Here is a 13,676-nt window from a genome sequence, read left to right as displayed (position 1 = left end):
CGGCCGACCCAAAAAGTTGAAACGGTTCCTGATTCCAAGCCCTCCATCCATCCACCTGGGCCAGCCCGAGTCCCGCCCCGCGTTTCATCTTCTCTCTCTGTCTCTCTCTTGGTGTGTGTGTGTATCCCGGCTGCTCATCCCGACGACCTCTCTCTCCCTCTCTGACTACAATCCCGCAAGCCAGCCAGCCGGTAGCCGCACACGTGCAGGTGATGAGTCAGTAAGAGAGGTCCGGGCCGGCCTCGTCCTCCTCGTTGGGGCCAGGCTCCTTCCATGCTGTCGTTACAAAGCTTCGTATTCTCCGAAACTTCATGACGAACAAACAAACAATTTATAAGCAGCCCCTACGGAGTACTACCGCCGCCCTTCTGTCTAGCTTTGTCACGTCCCGATGTGATGCGACCGCAAGGCACATGCAAGAGCTCGAAAGACCCCACTCTCGCAGGGAGCAAGCAGCATTTGATCGTCCAAAGTCAAGTATTTATTTAATTTTTAGATGGTATTGAAATTCGTTAGGTATCTCTCTTAACCACTATTTCCGTCTTTATCCAACCAAAAAAAAACATGTGCGAGGACCATAGCAAGGGTATGTTAATCCAGCACCGTGCCCGAAACAAGTAAAGTGGGAGATGAGCATAGAAAAGGAGAGAAAAAAAATCGGATTCTTTGTCACACATGACCTGAGAGCGCCCTGCAAATGCTTCAAAACAAAAAAGCCACACGCTAGATCTATCACATCAAAACAGAAACCTGGAAAAAGAGGAATAAGAAACCGCGCAGCAGACGCGGCTTTTTTTTTTTTTTTTTTACCAGTGCGAGCTTCGTTTCTTCTGCACCCTTCTCCTATCGTCGTCGTTCCTCCACGAAGGGCGGTCATTATAACGCTCGCCAACGTCCGACTCCGCGATGTACGGGGCGCCTCCGCTGTCCTTTCTCCGGCGTCCTGACGACGACGATGGACGCGGCGCCTGGGCTAGGTGTGGCGGCGGCGCTGGCGTCCCGGCAATGGCTCCCGCGGCAGCACCCCACATATTATTGAGCGTTGAGCAGTGAAATGGTCCGGGCCCAGCGCCGTTGGGACCGGCGCTGACAGGGCGTGTTGGCAGAGACGAGCCAAACCAGTTACTCGAATTCTGGGCCGGCTGGAGATGAGGCGGCGGCAGCGGAACCAGCGGTGGCGGCGCAAACTGCGGGACTGGATTGTTCCTCGGAGGGAGCGGGGGGGCCGCGGGAGGAGGAGGCGGGGTGGGAGGGCTGACGATCCCCGATGGACGATAGTGCGGCAGGTCCTGGCCGTCAACGCCGTACTTTTTGCGGAGCCGTTCCGTCTCTTTGGCCACGGCTTCTTCCCGCCGGCGGTTCTCCTCCTCCTCTTCTTCAAGCATCCTCTTGATGCGTTTTTGATCCGCCCTCTCCCGCTTCTCGCGCTCGCGATCTTCCCGCTCGACCATGGCTTGAAGACGGCGGGTTTCGGCCTCAATATCAGCTGCTGATGGTCCGATGGCCCCGGGCGGGACCGAGTGCGCCGCGAGCGGCGGCGAGGGGTATGGCTGGGACACGGGGCTATACCGCTGAGCCTGAGGAGGTATATTTCCCAGAGCACCAGACATGGCGAGTGGCGGGATGGGTGGTGAGGGGGCTTGAGCGGCTGTGGGCCGCGAGTTCTTTCTTCTTCCCCCTCCGTTCAACGCCGAGGGCGATGGCCCGCCGCCCGATATGTTGAAAACGTCCTGCTTCGGCATGAGGTACAGATCCTTGACTATCTCAGCGCTGAGCAAGAGTACGATCTCGAGGCCCTTGTTATCTTCAACCTCGACACGTTGAAGGTTCGGCTGGTAAATGGTCACGGCCGTGTCCCGGGCGGCCTTGAAGAGCGCGATGGTGATATCAGGCTCTTTGCTTTTGCGGCCACCCAGGTTTTTACCCGTCATGAAGCACGTCATGTCCTTGGTCAGCTTGCCGTCCTTTTTCCAGCGAAACATGATCCGGGGTGCCAGGTCGGCAGGCGGAACCCGATGCTCGCGGTCCAGCTCGCTGACCGACGGCATGCGGAACGTCTGAATGGGTAGCTCGAACTCCCAGCTGTCCGTCTTGTTCCAGCCGCCGGGCACCAGCTTTATGTTGACGCTCTGGTCGGGGTTGTACAGCTGGATGGTGAAATTGTCGGGGATGAGGGGTGTGGCCAGGGCAGGCCCGGCGCCGTTCTGGGCCTGGGCGCGAATCTCAGCGGTCGAAAGGGTCGGCTGCGACCACTCTGGCTCGATCATGACCTCCCCGTATATTACATCGGGGTTGTAGGCGTCGCATAGTGCAACGGCGTATCGGTTGCGAGAGCCCGGCACCGCGGGGTCAGCCCGGCGCAGCACATAGTCCGCCGACGGGTCGGCGCCATTCTGGGTGAAGAAAACGACACTGCTGAGCGGGTTGTCGGATGCGGGCTTGAAGCGGAAAGTGGGAAGGTTTTCGTCGAGCATCTTGAACAGGCAGGCAGGCCTGGCAAGCTCCAATTCCGATTGCCACAAGGCTCAGACTTTCAGGGTCTCAGAAACCCGGCAGGCGTGTATCACTGAGCTTCGCGTTACGTGAGCCGTGAGCAAAGAAGCGGACGAAACGTAGAAGGACAACAAAGCTGTATAAAGTTCCCGCTAGGCAGGCAAGTATTATGTAGGAGGAGCAGCTTCAGCGTTGAGGAAAGTGAGTCGTAACTTGAAGCGTTGTTGCTAGGTCTAGAGCACACGTCCATCATGCGGCTGACGGGCAGGGAATCTAATGTCCAACTCCCGCCCCGGGGTCAGGCGCTGCAGGAAAACCTAACTGCTGGGCGCAAGGCTGACCTGTAGCCCAGGGGCTGACCCAGACGCAAGGTGGGTTGGAAGACGCGCCAGGAAGGCGCCTTCGGCGGCTGGGTGACCCAAATCGACCCCGCCATCAGCCGACAACGTCACCGATTCGGCGGCCCCTCGGCTCAGCCACGCTGGAGGACAAACCTTTGGTCCTGATTGGCTAGACTGCGTCGCTAAGAGCGGCAGTGCTCTCCACAGGCGTGGCAGGCTATTAATTTCGACATGCACAGAAAGCATTGGATATCATGCACGCGATGGCGGAATCGAGTGACTGTTGGGAAACGGATGGAAATGGGAAGATAAAGAGGTGAAGCCCGATAAACAACAGTAGTTCTCTAGTTAATGCCTCAGTCTCACCGACATCTGCAAAAGAAGGGTTACCGCATTTCATGTCAACAAACCTGAAAGCTAGTAACCTGAGTGCCGACTCAATCAAACAAATCTGAGACCGATTTTCTGACTCTGGTACCTGTCAATCAGTTCTCACCAACTGTTTATAAGAAACCCTTAGCGTTTATTTATACACTCTGGTTATATTTACACCGATTAACGGAACCCGTTTAATTATTGTTTAACTCTTTGAATATTCTAACCTGGGCCTGAACCTGAACCATATTATGTCTATTAGTAGCAGCTGTTATAAGAGTAAATGTGGCGAACGTGAATATATGCCCACGTTCATTATTACATAATTATCAAATTCAAAATCGCCAATAAGAATCAAGCATGCCGACTGGCTGCCTGACCACTCAAAATCATGTTCGACCGCATCGTGTCGCCACGATTCTCGTAATTATGAATCGCTTCAAAAGTCAATGAGCTTAGTAACACTCCCCGAAGAAAGTATTTTCACCCTTTCATCTGTAAGGGCTCAACGTCAAGTCCACGAATCTAATCCTTGGTTTTGATTTTTCCTAATTCGGTAAACATCCCTAGTTCGTGTGACCGGCTCTATATTTTCCTTTCCATACCTTTTCATACCTGGCTCTCAGAAATCCGCCTCTCAGAATCCCTTCCGACCTAGTCTATCAAAACGCCCCGGATCCCAATTAAATCTCTAATTACAAATACCCTCCCAATTTTTATTCATGATATCAATCCTTACTTACACTAAAATAAAGAAGAAGAAAAATAGAAAATAGAAAGAAAGAAAAACGCTCACGAATTCCGACTATGTGTCCGACTTAAATGCGAATTCCTGCTAAGTTGGGTGGCCCTGCTGAGGGTCCTCCTGATCTCTTCATCTTCTTCCTCCTTTTGGTCAAGGTCTAAGCCAGGCAGACGGACGGCGCGGTCAAGAGCGACAGGTAGACCGCGGTGGCGTCCGCGGAGCATGACGAGGAATAGGATGAGCTTGCTGCCAGTTTGCCAGGCGCCAGAGAAGCTGAAAGCGGCCCATGGCACGCCGATCGAGATGCCGTTGTTAGCGTAGCCTGACACGACCTCGAACATGATGTTAAAGACACTGAATGTGGCTGGGTCACTGAGCGAGTGTGATGTCTCGATGATGGTTATGATGAAGAGGGCCAAGGCGATCCACCACACGTCGTGTGACAGCTGCGACCGCACGTGGTGCGACACCAAGTCCGTCGGCCCCCCCATTGGTTTTTCGTTCCCGTGGTATGATACGTGAGACATCGTGCTGCCACCGGTCGACCCGCCACTGCCCATCTCCTTGCCGTTGAAAGTGCTGCCACCACTGCGTCGGGTCCCCGCTGGCCGCCGTGACGGTGGAGGAGCGCCGATGCCGTTGAACCCCGTCAAACGTCGCTGTATCGTCCGCCCAACAAAGGCCGTGCCCTGCTTGCCAATATCGATGGCTTTCTTCAACTCGCGGCGGCTGGTGAGTTTGGATAGGGTTGACATCTGTGAGTTGCCTGTGCGATATTGAGCCAGCGGCACCTGGAGTGCTTCTGGAGCAGGGTCGTTGCGCTGTGGCGCACGATCTGGCCTCGAGTTGTTGTTGGGGACGTTGATCCTAACGTTGTTGGTCTCCATGCCTGGGGTGTCGCCATCCTCGTTCTCATCACTGGCAGGTGTCTCATCCTCGGCGTAGATGCCGAGAGATCTTTCCTCATATACGTTCGAGTTGCGCGTGGTGATGGCGCCAGGGTACGCAGATAAGTACATGATGCCTACCCAGAGTACTTGGACTCCAAAATAAAGCCCGGATGGAGCGACCACGGCGAACCCCCCAGATAGAATGGCTGGGATGGGTGTCAGTATCTTAACAGGTTCCTCGAAGAGAAAGAAGAAGAAGAAGAAGCAGGGGGGAGGCTTACATATTGACTGAAAGAGGGCATCAAATACCCTTATACCGGTCGGTATGGCGTCAAGAGTGGGGTTGCCGATGCTGAGCAGATGAATCATAATCCAGTTGATGATGGTTAGGGCCAAGAGCATGGCAACCAGGAGCCAAGTCGGGCGGGCGGGGAACAGCATGGTATAGACACGGCGGGGGTAATGGAGGATGAAATGGAACGTCTCGTGCCAAACACCGTAGTTAGCGGGGTTGGCCCAGTACTTGATGGTCTTCGAGAGAATCCACATAACAAGACGCAAGAATATAGGAAAGGCGACGCCGCCGGCGAACATGAGAAAAGCCGTGACAATCAGGATGAAGTAATAGCCGGACTGGAAGGCGATTAATCCAATGTCGAGCAGTGTCATGCCACCATTGGTAAAGGCCGAAACGGCGAGGAAGGCACCGGCCCACCACGGGTTCTGGGCGTTGACAGCCGTGATATCGGCGGCGTTCACCGCCATCCAGGCGCCCAGGGCAATGGCGCCCAGTAGCTGCAACAGGAAGAAGTAGATGGTCACAGTCGCGATGAGCACCTCGAGGGCGCGGTACTCGAGGCCGCCCAAATACTCGCGGTCTTCGTGTGTAAGGTTGAAAAACTGGCCGTTGCGCCCAATGTTCTCCTTATTCTCCTCGAGAAACGTCCGCATGTTGAAGCCGGGGCCTGACTGGCCCGATATGCTGGAGCCTGTGGGCGAAAGCAACCCGTTATGGTTGTGGCTGGGCGTCAGGCGGGGCGGTGCGAGGAAGTCCATGCTGCGTGCCCCAGAACTGGGTGGGGGGGCTAGATGATGGAGCTCAGGGGTTGGCGGCTGCTCATGGAAGGCCATGCTCCTTGCACCGGGACTTGCCGGGGGTTCCTGATGCGAGCCAGGTGGTGGCGTAGGGGGCTGCTCGTGGAAAGTGACATTCCTAGCGACGGGGCTTGTCGAGGGACCCAGATTGGCACCGGGTCCCGGAGTCGGAGTAGGGGGCTGCTCGTGAAAGATGATACCCTCCGGGCTGGGGCTCTCGGGCGGAGCCGAAATAATAATGGGTCGCGGAGCAGAGAGCTGTTCGTAAAAGGTGATGTTCTTCACGACGGGGCTAGGAGAGCGAGATCGGCGCGAGCCAAGTGGTGGCGTACGGGACTGTTCACGGACGGGCGTGCTCCGCGAGCCAAGGGGCGGCGTACGGGGCTGCTCATGGGAGGTAGTGCCCCCCGTGCCATGCCTCGAGGGTGGTGTCGAAGGCGCATCGACTGCCGGGGTTGGGGCTTGCTCGCGGAATGTAAAACTGCGCGCGCCTGGGCTGGCAGGCGGGGCTTGATGCAGACCCAAGCCCGGGGTCTGGGGCCGCTCGTGGGATGCAATACTGCGTGCCCCGGGGCTGGAAGGGGGGGTTGGATGCGGGCCAAGCCCCGGAGTATGGGGCTGCTTTCGGGATGCGATACTCCGCACACTAGGGCTTGCAGGGTGGGCTGGGTGCGGTGCGAGGCCCGTACTCATGCCGGCTTCCAGGTCTGGTTCCTCCCCTAGTCTGTCGGGCCGCCCCGAGAAACGCGAGGACAGGGCGCCGGCCCCCTTTCGCGGGGCGGCCGAGGCCGAGGACGAGGGGCCACCGGCCACATTTGGGACCATGAGACTGCCCAGGCCCGAGAGCATCTGGGTCGTGCCAGACTTTTCGCGCGACTTGGGAGAACGGAACTGCGACATAACTAGCAGGCCGGTGAGAGCGCCAGCAACGCCAATGGCGGTACCCGTCGCCGTCTCTTTCCTCTTACGGTCCTCCTCGGCCTTGACAATGGCGCGGAAGCGCTTCTTGAAGACGTGCCTCCGGAACCACAGGGTCTGGACCGAGATGAGAACAGGGCTGCCCAGCAGCATCAGGATGACCAAGACGGCCTGCTGGCCCGTCGACATCTGGCTGACGTTGACCGTGTTCAGGCCGGCCGAGGTCATGGCCGACATGGCCAGAAACAGACTGTCGACGAAGCCGATGGGGGTGCTGACCGGCGATGAGGTGCCCCAGAAGATGGCCCCGAAGACGAGGCTGGCCAAAATAAAGTAAGCATAGTGGAGGGTGATGTAGTTGATCGGAGGCACGTAGGGCGCGATGGCGGCGCCGAGTTTGGCGACACGGCCGTCGCCCAGAAGGCCACCGGACCGGTAGCCAGAGGCTCGGAATTCTCTGAGTCTATCCATGGCTGGGCAGACAGGCGAGGTGGACTCGGGACGAGCGACTGTGATGAGTTCAGTCTGAAGTCTGAGGCCTGAGTTCTGAGGTCTGAGGTCTGATGTTAAGGTCTGCCGACTCTTGCCTAGACCTGGTCAGGTCCCAGTCCTCGGTCTCCCAAGGTCGGATCCTGGTCGCAGAGGGGCGCCGGCCTGGGCGGGGGAGAGGGTGCCCCAGACGGATATATTCGTCGAGGCTGCGCCATTTTGGAATTGGTGTCCTGCCCCTTCTCCCACTTGGACAGTACCAACGGGCCCGGGGGAGACACACGACTCGAAAGAGCGTGTTTGGCATGGCCACATACATAGGGAAGGGGAGGTGGTGCCTGCCTGGGCGGGTTCCTGTTGGCTAAGCGTGCGGCGCCGACAACTTTGTGCGCGTAACCAACCGACTCGCCGGCACATCCCTCCTCAGAGTCCTCATTCTTTATCCTGGCCGTTGGGTTTCCCCTCCAGAGGCAGAAGGTCTAGACTCTGTGAACCCCGAAGCCAACAAGTGCGGCGCAATGGCAAAGCTTGAAACGCACCCACCCACCCCCCCACATCCAGCGCGGCACTGCCTGCCGACGACGTCCAAGTTTTACGTTTTTCCATTTGGTGAACGAGAGAGAAGGTTGTTGGTTTACGCGTAAGCAGGAACGAACACGTAGTGGAGCGGGATGTTTCTCTTACAAGTCACCCACAACGGACCGGAACCAACGCCTTGTGCCGCACGTGCCCAATTGTGATCACAGTGGCAGTCATGCCACACACACCACACCCCCTTCGCATTCTCTTTAAGCCCACAACTCTTTCTCTGTTTGGTGTTTGGTAACGTCTCGCCGTTCCACACCCATACTAAGTGCACCCCATACCCATGTCCATTTCCATGCCCATGTGCCATGTCGGTGCATCGCCTGCACCGTGACACACACCCCGGTCCGAGGCTGCATTCTCTTGGCGTGTCTGCCGCAAAACAAACCGATTCGTCCAAAGCCATGGTTTTTGTCCAAGACAAGCAGCGTGGGGCGAGAGAGGAAAAAAAGCTTGTCTGCTTCCCGAAAGATTTTATCTGTTGGCGAAAAAGCTTTTCTTCTTTCGGGTTTCTTTCCACAAAGTTGCTTGGCTCTCAAAAGCCCTGACCCTTGAGATTTTTTTTGATTTTTTTTTTTTTTTAAAAACCCTAATTGCGAGTCAACCGGGGAAGCGCCAACAACCACACAGATGAAAAAGGGGAGGAACCAAGAAAGGAAAAGAACTTATAAATTACGGAGATGGGTTGATCCAATTGCAATCCCGGGCTGGCTGGGCAGATTCACGGCGAGCTCAACTGTCTCAATCCGCCACACACTCTCTCAGCCTCGACTGGACGCCCAGAAAGGAAACAGTCATGTTATGTGATATGTTTGACGAGATCTGAAAGAAGGTGCATGTTTCTATTCCGTCGACGTCGACCTGCCATCCGTCTTTCTTCTCTGAACTTATGTCAAGTAGTCGAGTAATTATGTCCTGAATCATCAAATCTTGCTCGTCGTATTTTGAAGATTGAAAGAAGAATTTAGCTGACCTGAAGAAGTTGATTGATCAGAAAGGCTCGTAGTATTTTGAATGGTGAGAAAAAAGAGGTTGATTTATGTGAACTTGCGGAGAAGTTGATAATAATTAGACCCGAAGATGGCTTCCGTTTATTTCCCATCGACACTATAATCTAGCTACGATGGCGAGACTATTTGTAACTAATACTTGCTGGGAGTGGGAGATGTCTTTTGTGATCTTTGTGGTTTATCCAGTCCAGATCAGGAAGCAGATGTCGCCAATTATCAAAAGTAAACATTGTGTCAACGGTATGTATAACAACAACTGTTGAGACATCAATGATATGAGTGAGTAGCAACCCGCGAAACTTTTTTTCGTTACGATACCCGAGGTAAGTGTGTAGTAAGGGTCGATTATTGGCTCGTACTGGTGGGCAAGTCAGGTAATATCTCAATCATGGGCGGTGGCTGGGTTGATTTTGCAGTCAAACCCTGAATGTCTGTTCAAGAGGAATATTCGAGACGTGAAAGGCCTGATTGCCTTTTGGGGGGGGGGGGGCTTCAACACATGTAATTATGAGAGACATTTATTCGGAAATAGGCTTTGATAAGGTAATTCAAACACAGTGTAACCTGTTCTGCCTCCAGAATGAAATACGTGAACTGCTCCGAGCTGCGTTCTTGATATTGAGATTGTTTCTTCCCCAAACCCATTGCTAGTATTAATTGCAATTTTTATGTTGGGCAAGAAAAACAAGCAAGTAGGACCCGAATATGAGTAACCCGGACGGTTGAGAAAAGCCGACAAGCCAACTAAAGCGACTGCCGGGTGATGGACAACATATCTCGAGACCGGCTCGGAGATATTGACGGAATTCTCATGTAAAAAAAGCGGGTGACGGACAACTTACAAGACGACACGGCTAATAACGACCCACCCGAGCAAAACGGATGTGAGCCGTGATTGTGAAGCATCGCTGCAATTATTCCCGCACATCAGTTCGTGTCATCATTTACTGAGTCTGACTTTGGCAATGGTGGGTGGTGGTGCGTACTGCGTACAAGTGTCCGTTCTGCCCCTCGTTTCCGATCGTCGGGTGGGCGGATAGGGTGGGAGCTTCCGCTCCATTTTCATGCCGTGTGGATCCTCATCAACGCTTCCCGCTCGCGGATATGTACCTCATTTCCCAGCTAGGTATACGATGTACGGATACGGGCCTTATGATCTAGAGCCACGAGTTTCTTATCGCTGCTGTGCGACTTATTAGCTGATTGGTATTAGTACCAAGGCTAGCGCATCAACGAAAAGTTGCACATGCATCCCCATCGGCATTTTTTTTTCTTCAAAAAAAGTGTCGAGAGTCTTCTTCAAAATAACTCCCTGGCCCGCAAACTACCGTTCTCGATACAAAACCACCAAGCGACGTAACCGGAAAACCCTATCTGCTGCGAGCATGGCATCTCTTCTCGACCTCGGCTCGGCCAACTGGTCTTACTACTCGGTGAGGTCATCACTCTCAGGGGCGCCCCTTGCAGCATTTCTGGGCCTGCCCACGCGCTGCAAGGTTAGCAACCAAGCAAGTGAGGGAATACAGCTAACATGGCTGGTGGTATGATAGGTTCCTGCCGCTTTTGTCTTGGTTATGATTCCGCACACCTATGCCAACTTTTCGGCCGGCAAGAACTATGACCTGGCCAAGTGAATTCCCCCCGCCCCACCCTTGTCTTGCTATCTATCAGGGGCAGCCAACATTCAGGGGATATATCACATGCTGATGGAGTCTATTCGCTATAGCCCCCGCAAGACCGAGGAGTACTGCGCCAAGGACACGACCATGGACAAGGTGGTATGTAATTCTTCATTATTCCCCTTCTCAAAATTTGGTGATTATTCTGCGTGGTAGATGCAGCCAAGAACATGTCAGCAGGGAGCCAAGGTAATGTGCTCCAAAACAAAACAAAGAAAACACCACCCCCTTTTATACCCACAGAGACCACCGCCACACAAACTAACCCGCGGTACACGCACGACATGTAGACACTCCGCCGCATTTCGCGCGCCAGAGCGGCCGTGTCCAACGGCTTTGAGACGCTGGGTCTGTACGCGGCGGGCATCGTGGCCGCCAACGCCTCGGGCGCCGTGCCCACGGCTACGCTCAACGCCCTGGCTCTGGGGTACCTCGTGTCGCGCGCTATCTACAACTACATCTACGTCTTCATGCAGGACAACGCGCGCGCGGCGCCGCTGCGTAGCCTCGTCTGGCTCGCCGGGCTGGTCGTCATCTTCTCCCTCTTCCTCAAGGCTGGCGGCGGCGTGGTGAACTGATGCGTGTTCTCTTGTCCCAATTTTTTTTTTAAAAAAAATAAACTCTTGTTCGTGTTATTTACTGTGTGATGACGACGGGTAAACAATAGACAAAAACATGGAGGATTTCAAGTAAATATGAACTGGTCACGGTCGTCGCGGACTTTACCACAAACCTATACATAGCTGTATTTATTTATTAATTTATTTATTAACTCTATCAAGGAGCAGGTTGCACGATGTCAGATATACATAGCTAACCATATACGACGCGCAGAACACAATAGAACCCCAAATGCGACCTCACTGCAAAGCGAATAGAGCACCAAACCAGCAAGTTCCTGCATGCCTTATGTATTGTGTGTATGTCAATCAGTACCCCCACCGCATTCATTTGCGCTCCCATACTTCCTCGTCGGTAAACATACTTAGAAAGAGCAATCGGAATATCTGCCTCTCCCCCCTTCTTTTTTTTAATTTTTTTTAAACAGCCTCCCCCCTCTCCAGCCCCCTCAATCACTCATATAAACACTCGGAGCTTGCCGCGGAGGGAAGAAGAACAGAGACGTTTTCCCACATCATGGCCCACCAATGGCCGTCGTGATGGAGCCCGTCTCGATGTAGACGCCCGAGAAGTAAAAATCCTCGTTGCTGTCGGGGTAGCCGGACCGCGGCAGCTCCAGCACGCCCAGGTGCCAGTCGGCGCCGTTGGACGAGGTTGACGCCGACACGGGCGCGACTACCTGCTTGAGAGCATCGCCGCCCTCCGAGTGCCAGAACCCTACGGTGTTGCTGCCAAAGTTCTGTTTTGAAGGGGGGGGGGGGGGTTGATGGTTAGTTTTTGCTCATCTGGCTTCACTTTCTTTTTTTCTCTTCCCCTATTTAGAGGGACAGAGAAACCAAGGATATAGGAGGTGATAGGGAAAACACGCACAATCTCGTAGGCGACATTATGCCAGACATTAGGCTTCCACTCTGTCTTCCACTGCGACTTCTGGCTGGTCATCCACTGCAAATTGGGGTTGCTGGTCCCCTGCTCGCCGCTGATCCAGCCGTACTTGAGCTCGGTGAAGTGGCTCTCGAAGAAGCAGATCTGGTGCTCGCGGTTGACGCTGGGGGCGTTGGTGTCCTTGCGCATGATGCTGAAGTGGTAGAAGACCTTGCCCGAGTTGATTGCGGCCTTGGTCTGGGGTATCAGCTCGGTGCGGCGCATCGTCTGGCCGTTCCAGAAGGCCGTGCTGTCGAGCGTGAACCTGGCCCCCTGCTTCGACACCGTGTCGTTGGGGTTCTTGTAGTCGGGTGACAGGTTGATGTACTTGTCTACCGCGCCGGAGCCGTGGATGTAGTACTGATATGGCCCGACCTGATTGCTCCAGCTCCAGGTCGTGAGGTCCTTGTTCGACTTGAAGTCGTTGAACCGCCCGTCCCAGATGACAGCCCCCTTCACCACCGACGCTGTCACGGCTGCTACTGCAGCCACCAAATTTGAAGCTTTCATCTTCAACGAATGTCTGACAGGTCGAAAAGGGTGAACCCAGGGGTATGCAACAATAACAAGTCAGCCCCCAAACAGATGACAGTCGCCTCACTTAGGCAAGGGGGCAAACAGACAACAGCGAAGACAACAGCGAGAGAGGTAGAAATGAGTGAGACAGGTCCGACAGAATCTCGTTACCCGGCTCCAGACCTACAGCTTTATACGTTCGCGGCACAACACAAGCTACCGCTCTCATAACCGCCGCCCCAAGAACCATCCGGGACACCACAGCCCAGCGCGGCATATTAGGGCCAGCACGTATAGTGCATACACACACACATTGCAATGGCGACGAGAGGGGGAAAAGCCGCTCGTGTGGGGGAATGGCCGCCCGTCTTGCATCTTTCGTAATCTATAGAGTGAAATCGGTAGCTAGGTATTGTCGGACGGGCCCGCCGGGCGCGCGCGCGCACGACACAATACGGATTATTGCGGACGACAGCCTCCGATCCAAGGAGGGCGGGCCATATTGATTTGATGGTGGCCAGCTGTGTACAGTTTAGCCTGATGGCATTCCTCTTCATGGCTGCTCGGCCGTGCCGTCAAGTGCTCCTCCTCCACTACAGACACAGTAGCATTTCCAGCGTGAATGATTTAATACCATGACGGAGAACAAATAGAGCGCGACCAACGCCATAATCAGCATGAGGTTGTGTGTGTGTGTGTGTGTGTGTATGTGTGTGTGTAGTATGTAGGTGATCCAGTTGGCGACAGTAGAAAAGGGGGTTCAGCGGTTTAGTCAGTAAAATAGACACAGAGAGAGGACAGAAAGACGACTGCGAAGATAATGTGGAGAAAAGGAAAGAAGGTCCAATAATGAAAATATCTACCGTTTGACCCTATGGCACGAATAATAAGGACATGCACGAATGTAACATAAATGTTCCCGGATTCGCCGTCGGGTGCGGAGAGATATATCATAAATAAATAACCAAGTACGTGCCCAGGATCCCAACCGATAT

General features: G+C 54.3%; 4 protein-coding genes across 4 annotated transcripts; 1 reads left to right on the top strand and 3 right to left on the bottom strand.

The window, feature by feature from the left end:
- Window positions 1-1,004: 1,004 nt before the first annotated feature.
- On the bottom strand, window positions 1,005-2,474 carry B0T26DRAFT_602508 (uncharacterized protein; the record flags this gene model as incomplete). The annotated part of the gene is made up of 1 exon (XM_060435762.1): window positions 1,005-2,474. A coding segment is annotated over one exon (1,470 nt), but the record flags the coding sequence as incomplete, so codon positions are not given.
- Window positions 2,475-4,001: 1,527 nt separating this feature from the next.
- B0T26DRAFT_674258 (cation transport protein-domain-containing protein) lies at window positions 4,002-7,328 on the bottom strand (the record flags this gene model as incomplete). Its single annotated transcript, XM_060439690.1, has 2 exons — window positions 4,002-5,050; window positions 5,126-7,328. 2 exons carry the CDS (start codon window positions 7,326-7,328, stop codon window positions 4,002-4,004), a joined length of 3,252 nt encoding a protein of 1,083 aa, XP_060298497.1.
- Window positions 7,329-10,004: 2,676 nt separating this feature from the next.
- Window positions 10,005-11,397, top strand: B0T26DRAFT_851506 (uncharacterized protein). The gene is made up of 4 exons (XM_060447642.1): window positions 10,005-10,374; window positions 10,492-10,571; window positions 10,668-10,719; window positions 10,911-11,397. Exons 1-4 carry the CDS (start codon window positions 10,327-10,329, stop codon window positions 11,196-11,198), a joined length of 468 nt encoding a protein of 155 aa, XP_060298496.1. The 5' UTR covers window positions 10,005-10,326; the 3' UTR covers window positions 11,199-11,397.
- A 358-nt stretch (window positions 11,398-11,755) lies between these two features.
- On the bottom strand, window positions 11,756-13,046 carry B0T26DRAFT_771196 (uncharacterized protein; the record flags this gene model as incomplete). The annotated part of the gene is made up of 2 exons (XM_060446544.1): window positions 12,112-13,046; window positions 11,756-11,980 (listed from the first exon to the last, which is right to left on the bottom strand). The coding sequence occupies exons 1-2, from the start codon at window positions 12,673-12,675 to the stop codon at window positions 11,756-11,758; spliced, it is 789 nt and encodes a 262-aa protein (XP_060298495.1). The 5' UTR covers window positions 12,676-13,046.
- Between the last annotated feature and the right edge of the window lie 630 nt (window positions 13,047-13,676).

This window comes from Lasiosphaeria miniovina (assembly GCF_030549165.1).
Source record: "Lasiosphaeria miniovina strain SMH2392-1A chromosome Unknown B0T26scaffold_3, whole genome shotgun sequence".
In the NCBI taxonomy this organism is placed as follows: Eukaryota; Fungi; Ascomycota; class Sordariomycetes; order Sordariales; family Lasiosphaeriaceae; genus Lasiosphaeria; species Lasiosphaeria miniovina.
This window is presented reverse-complemented; position numbering and strand designations above follow the sequence as displayed.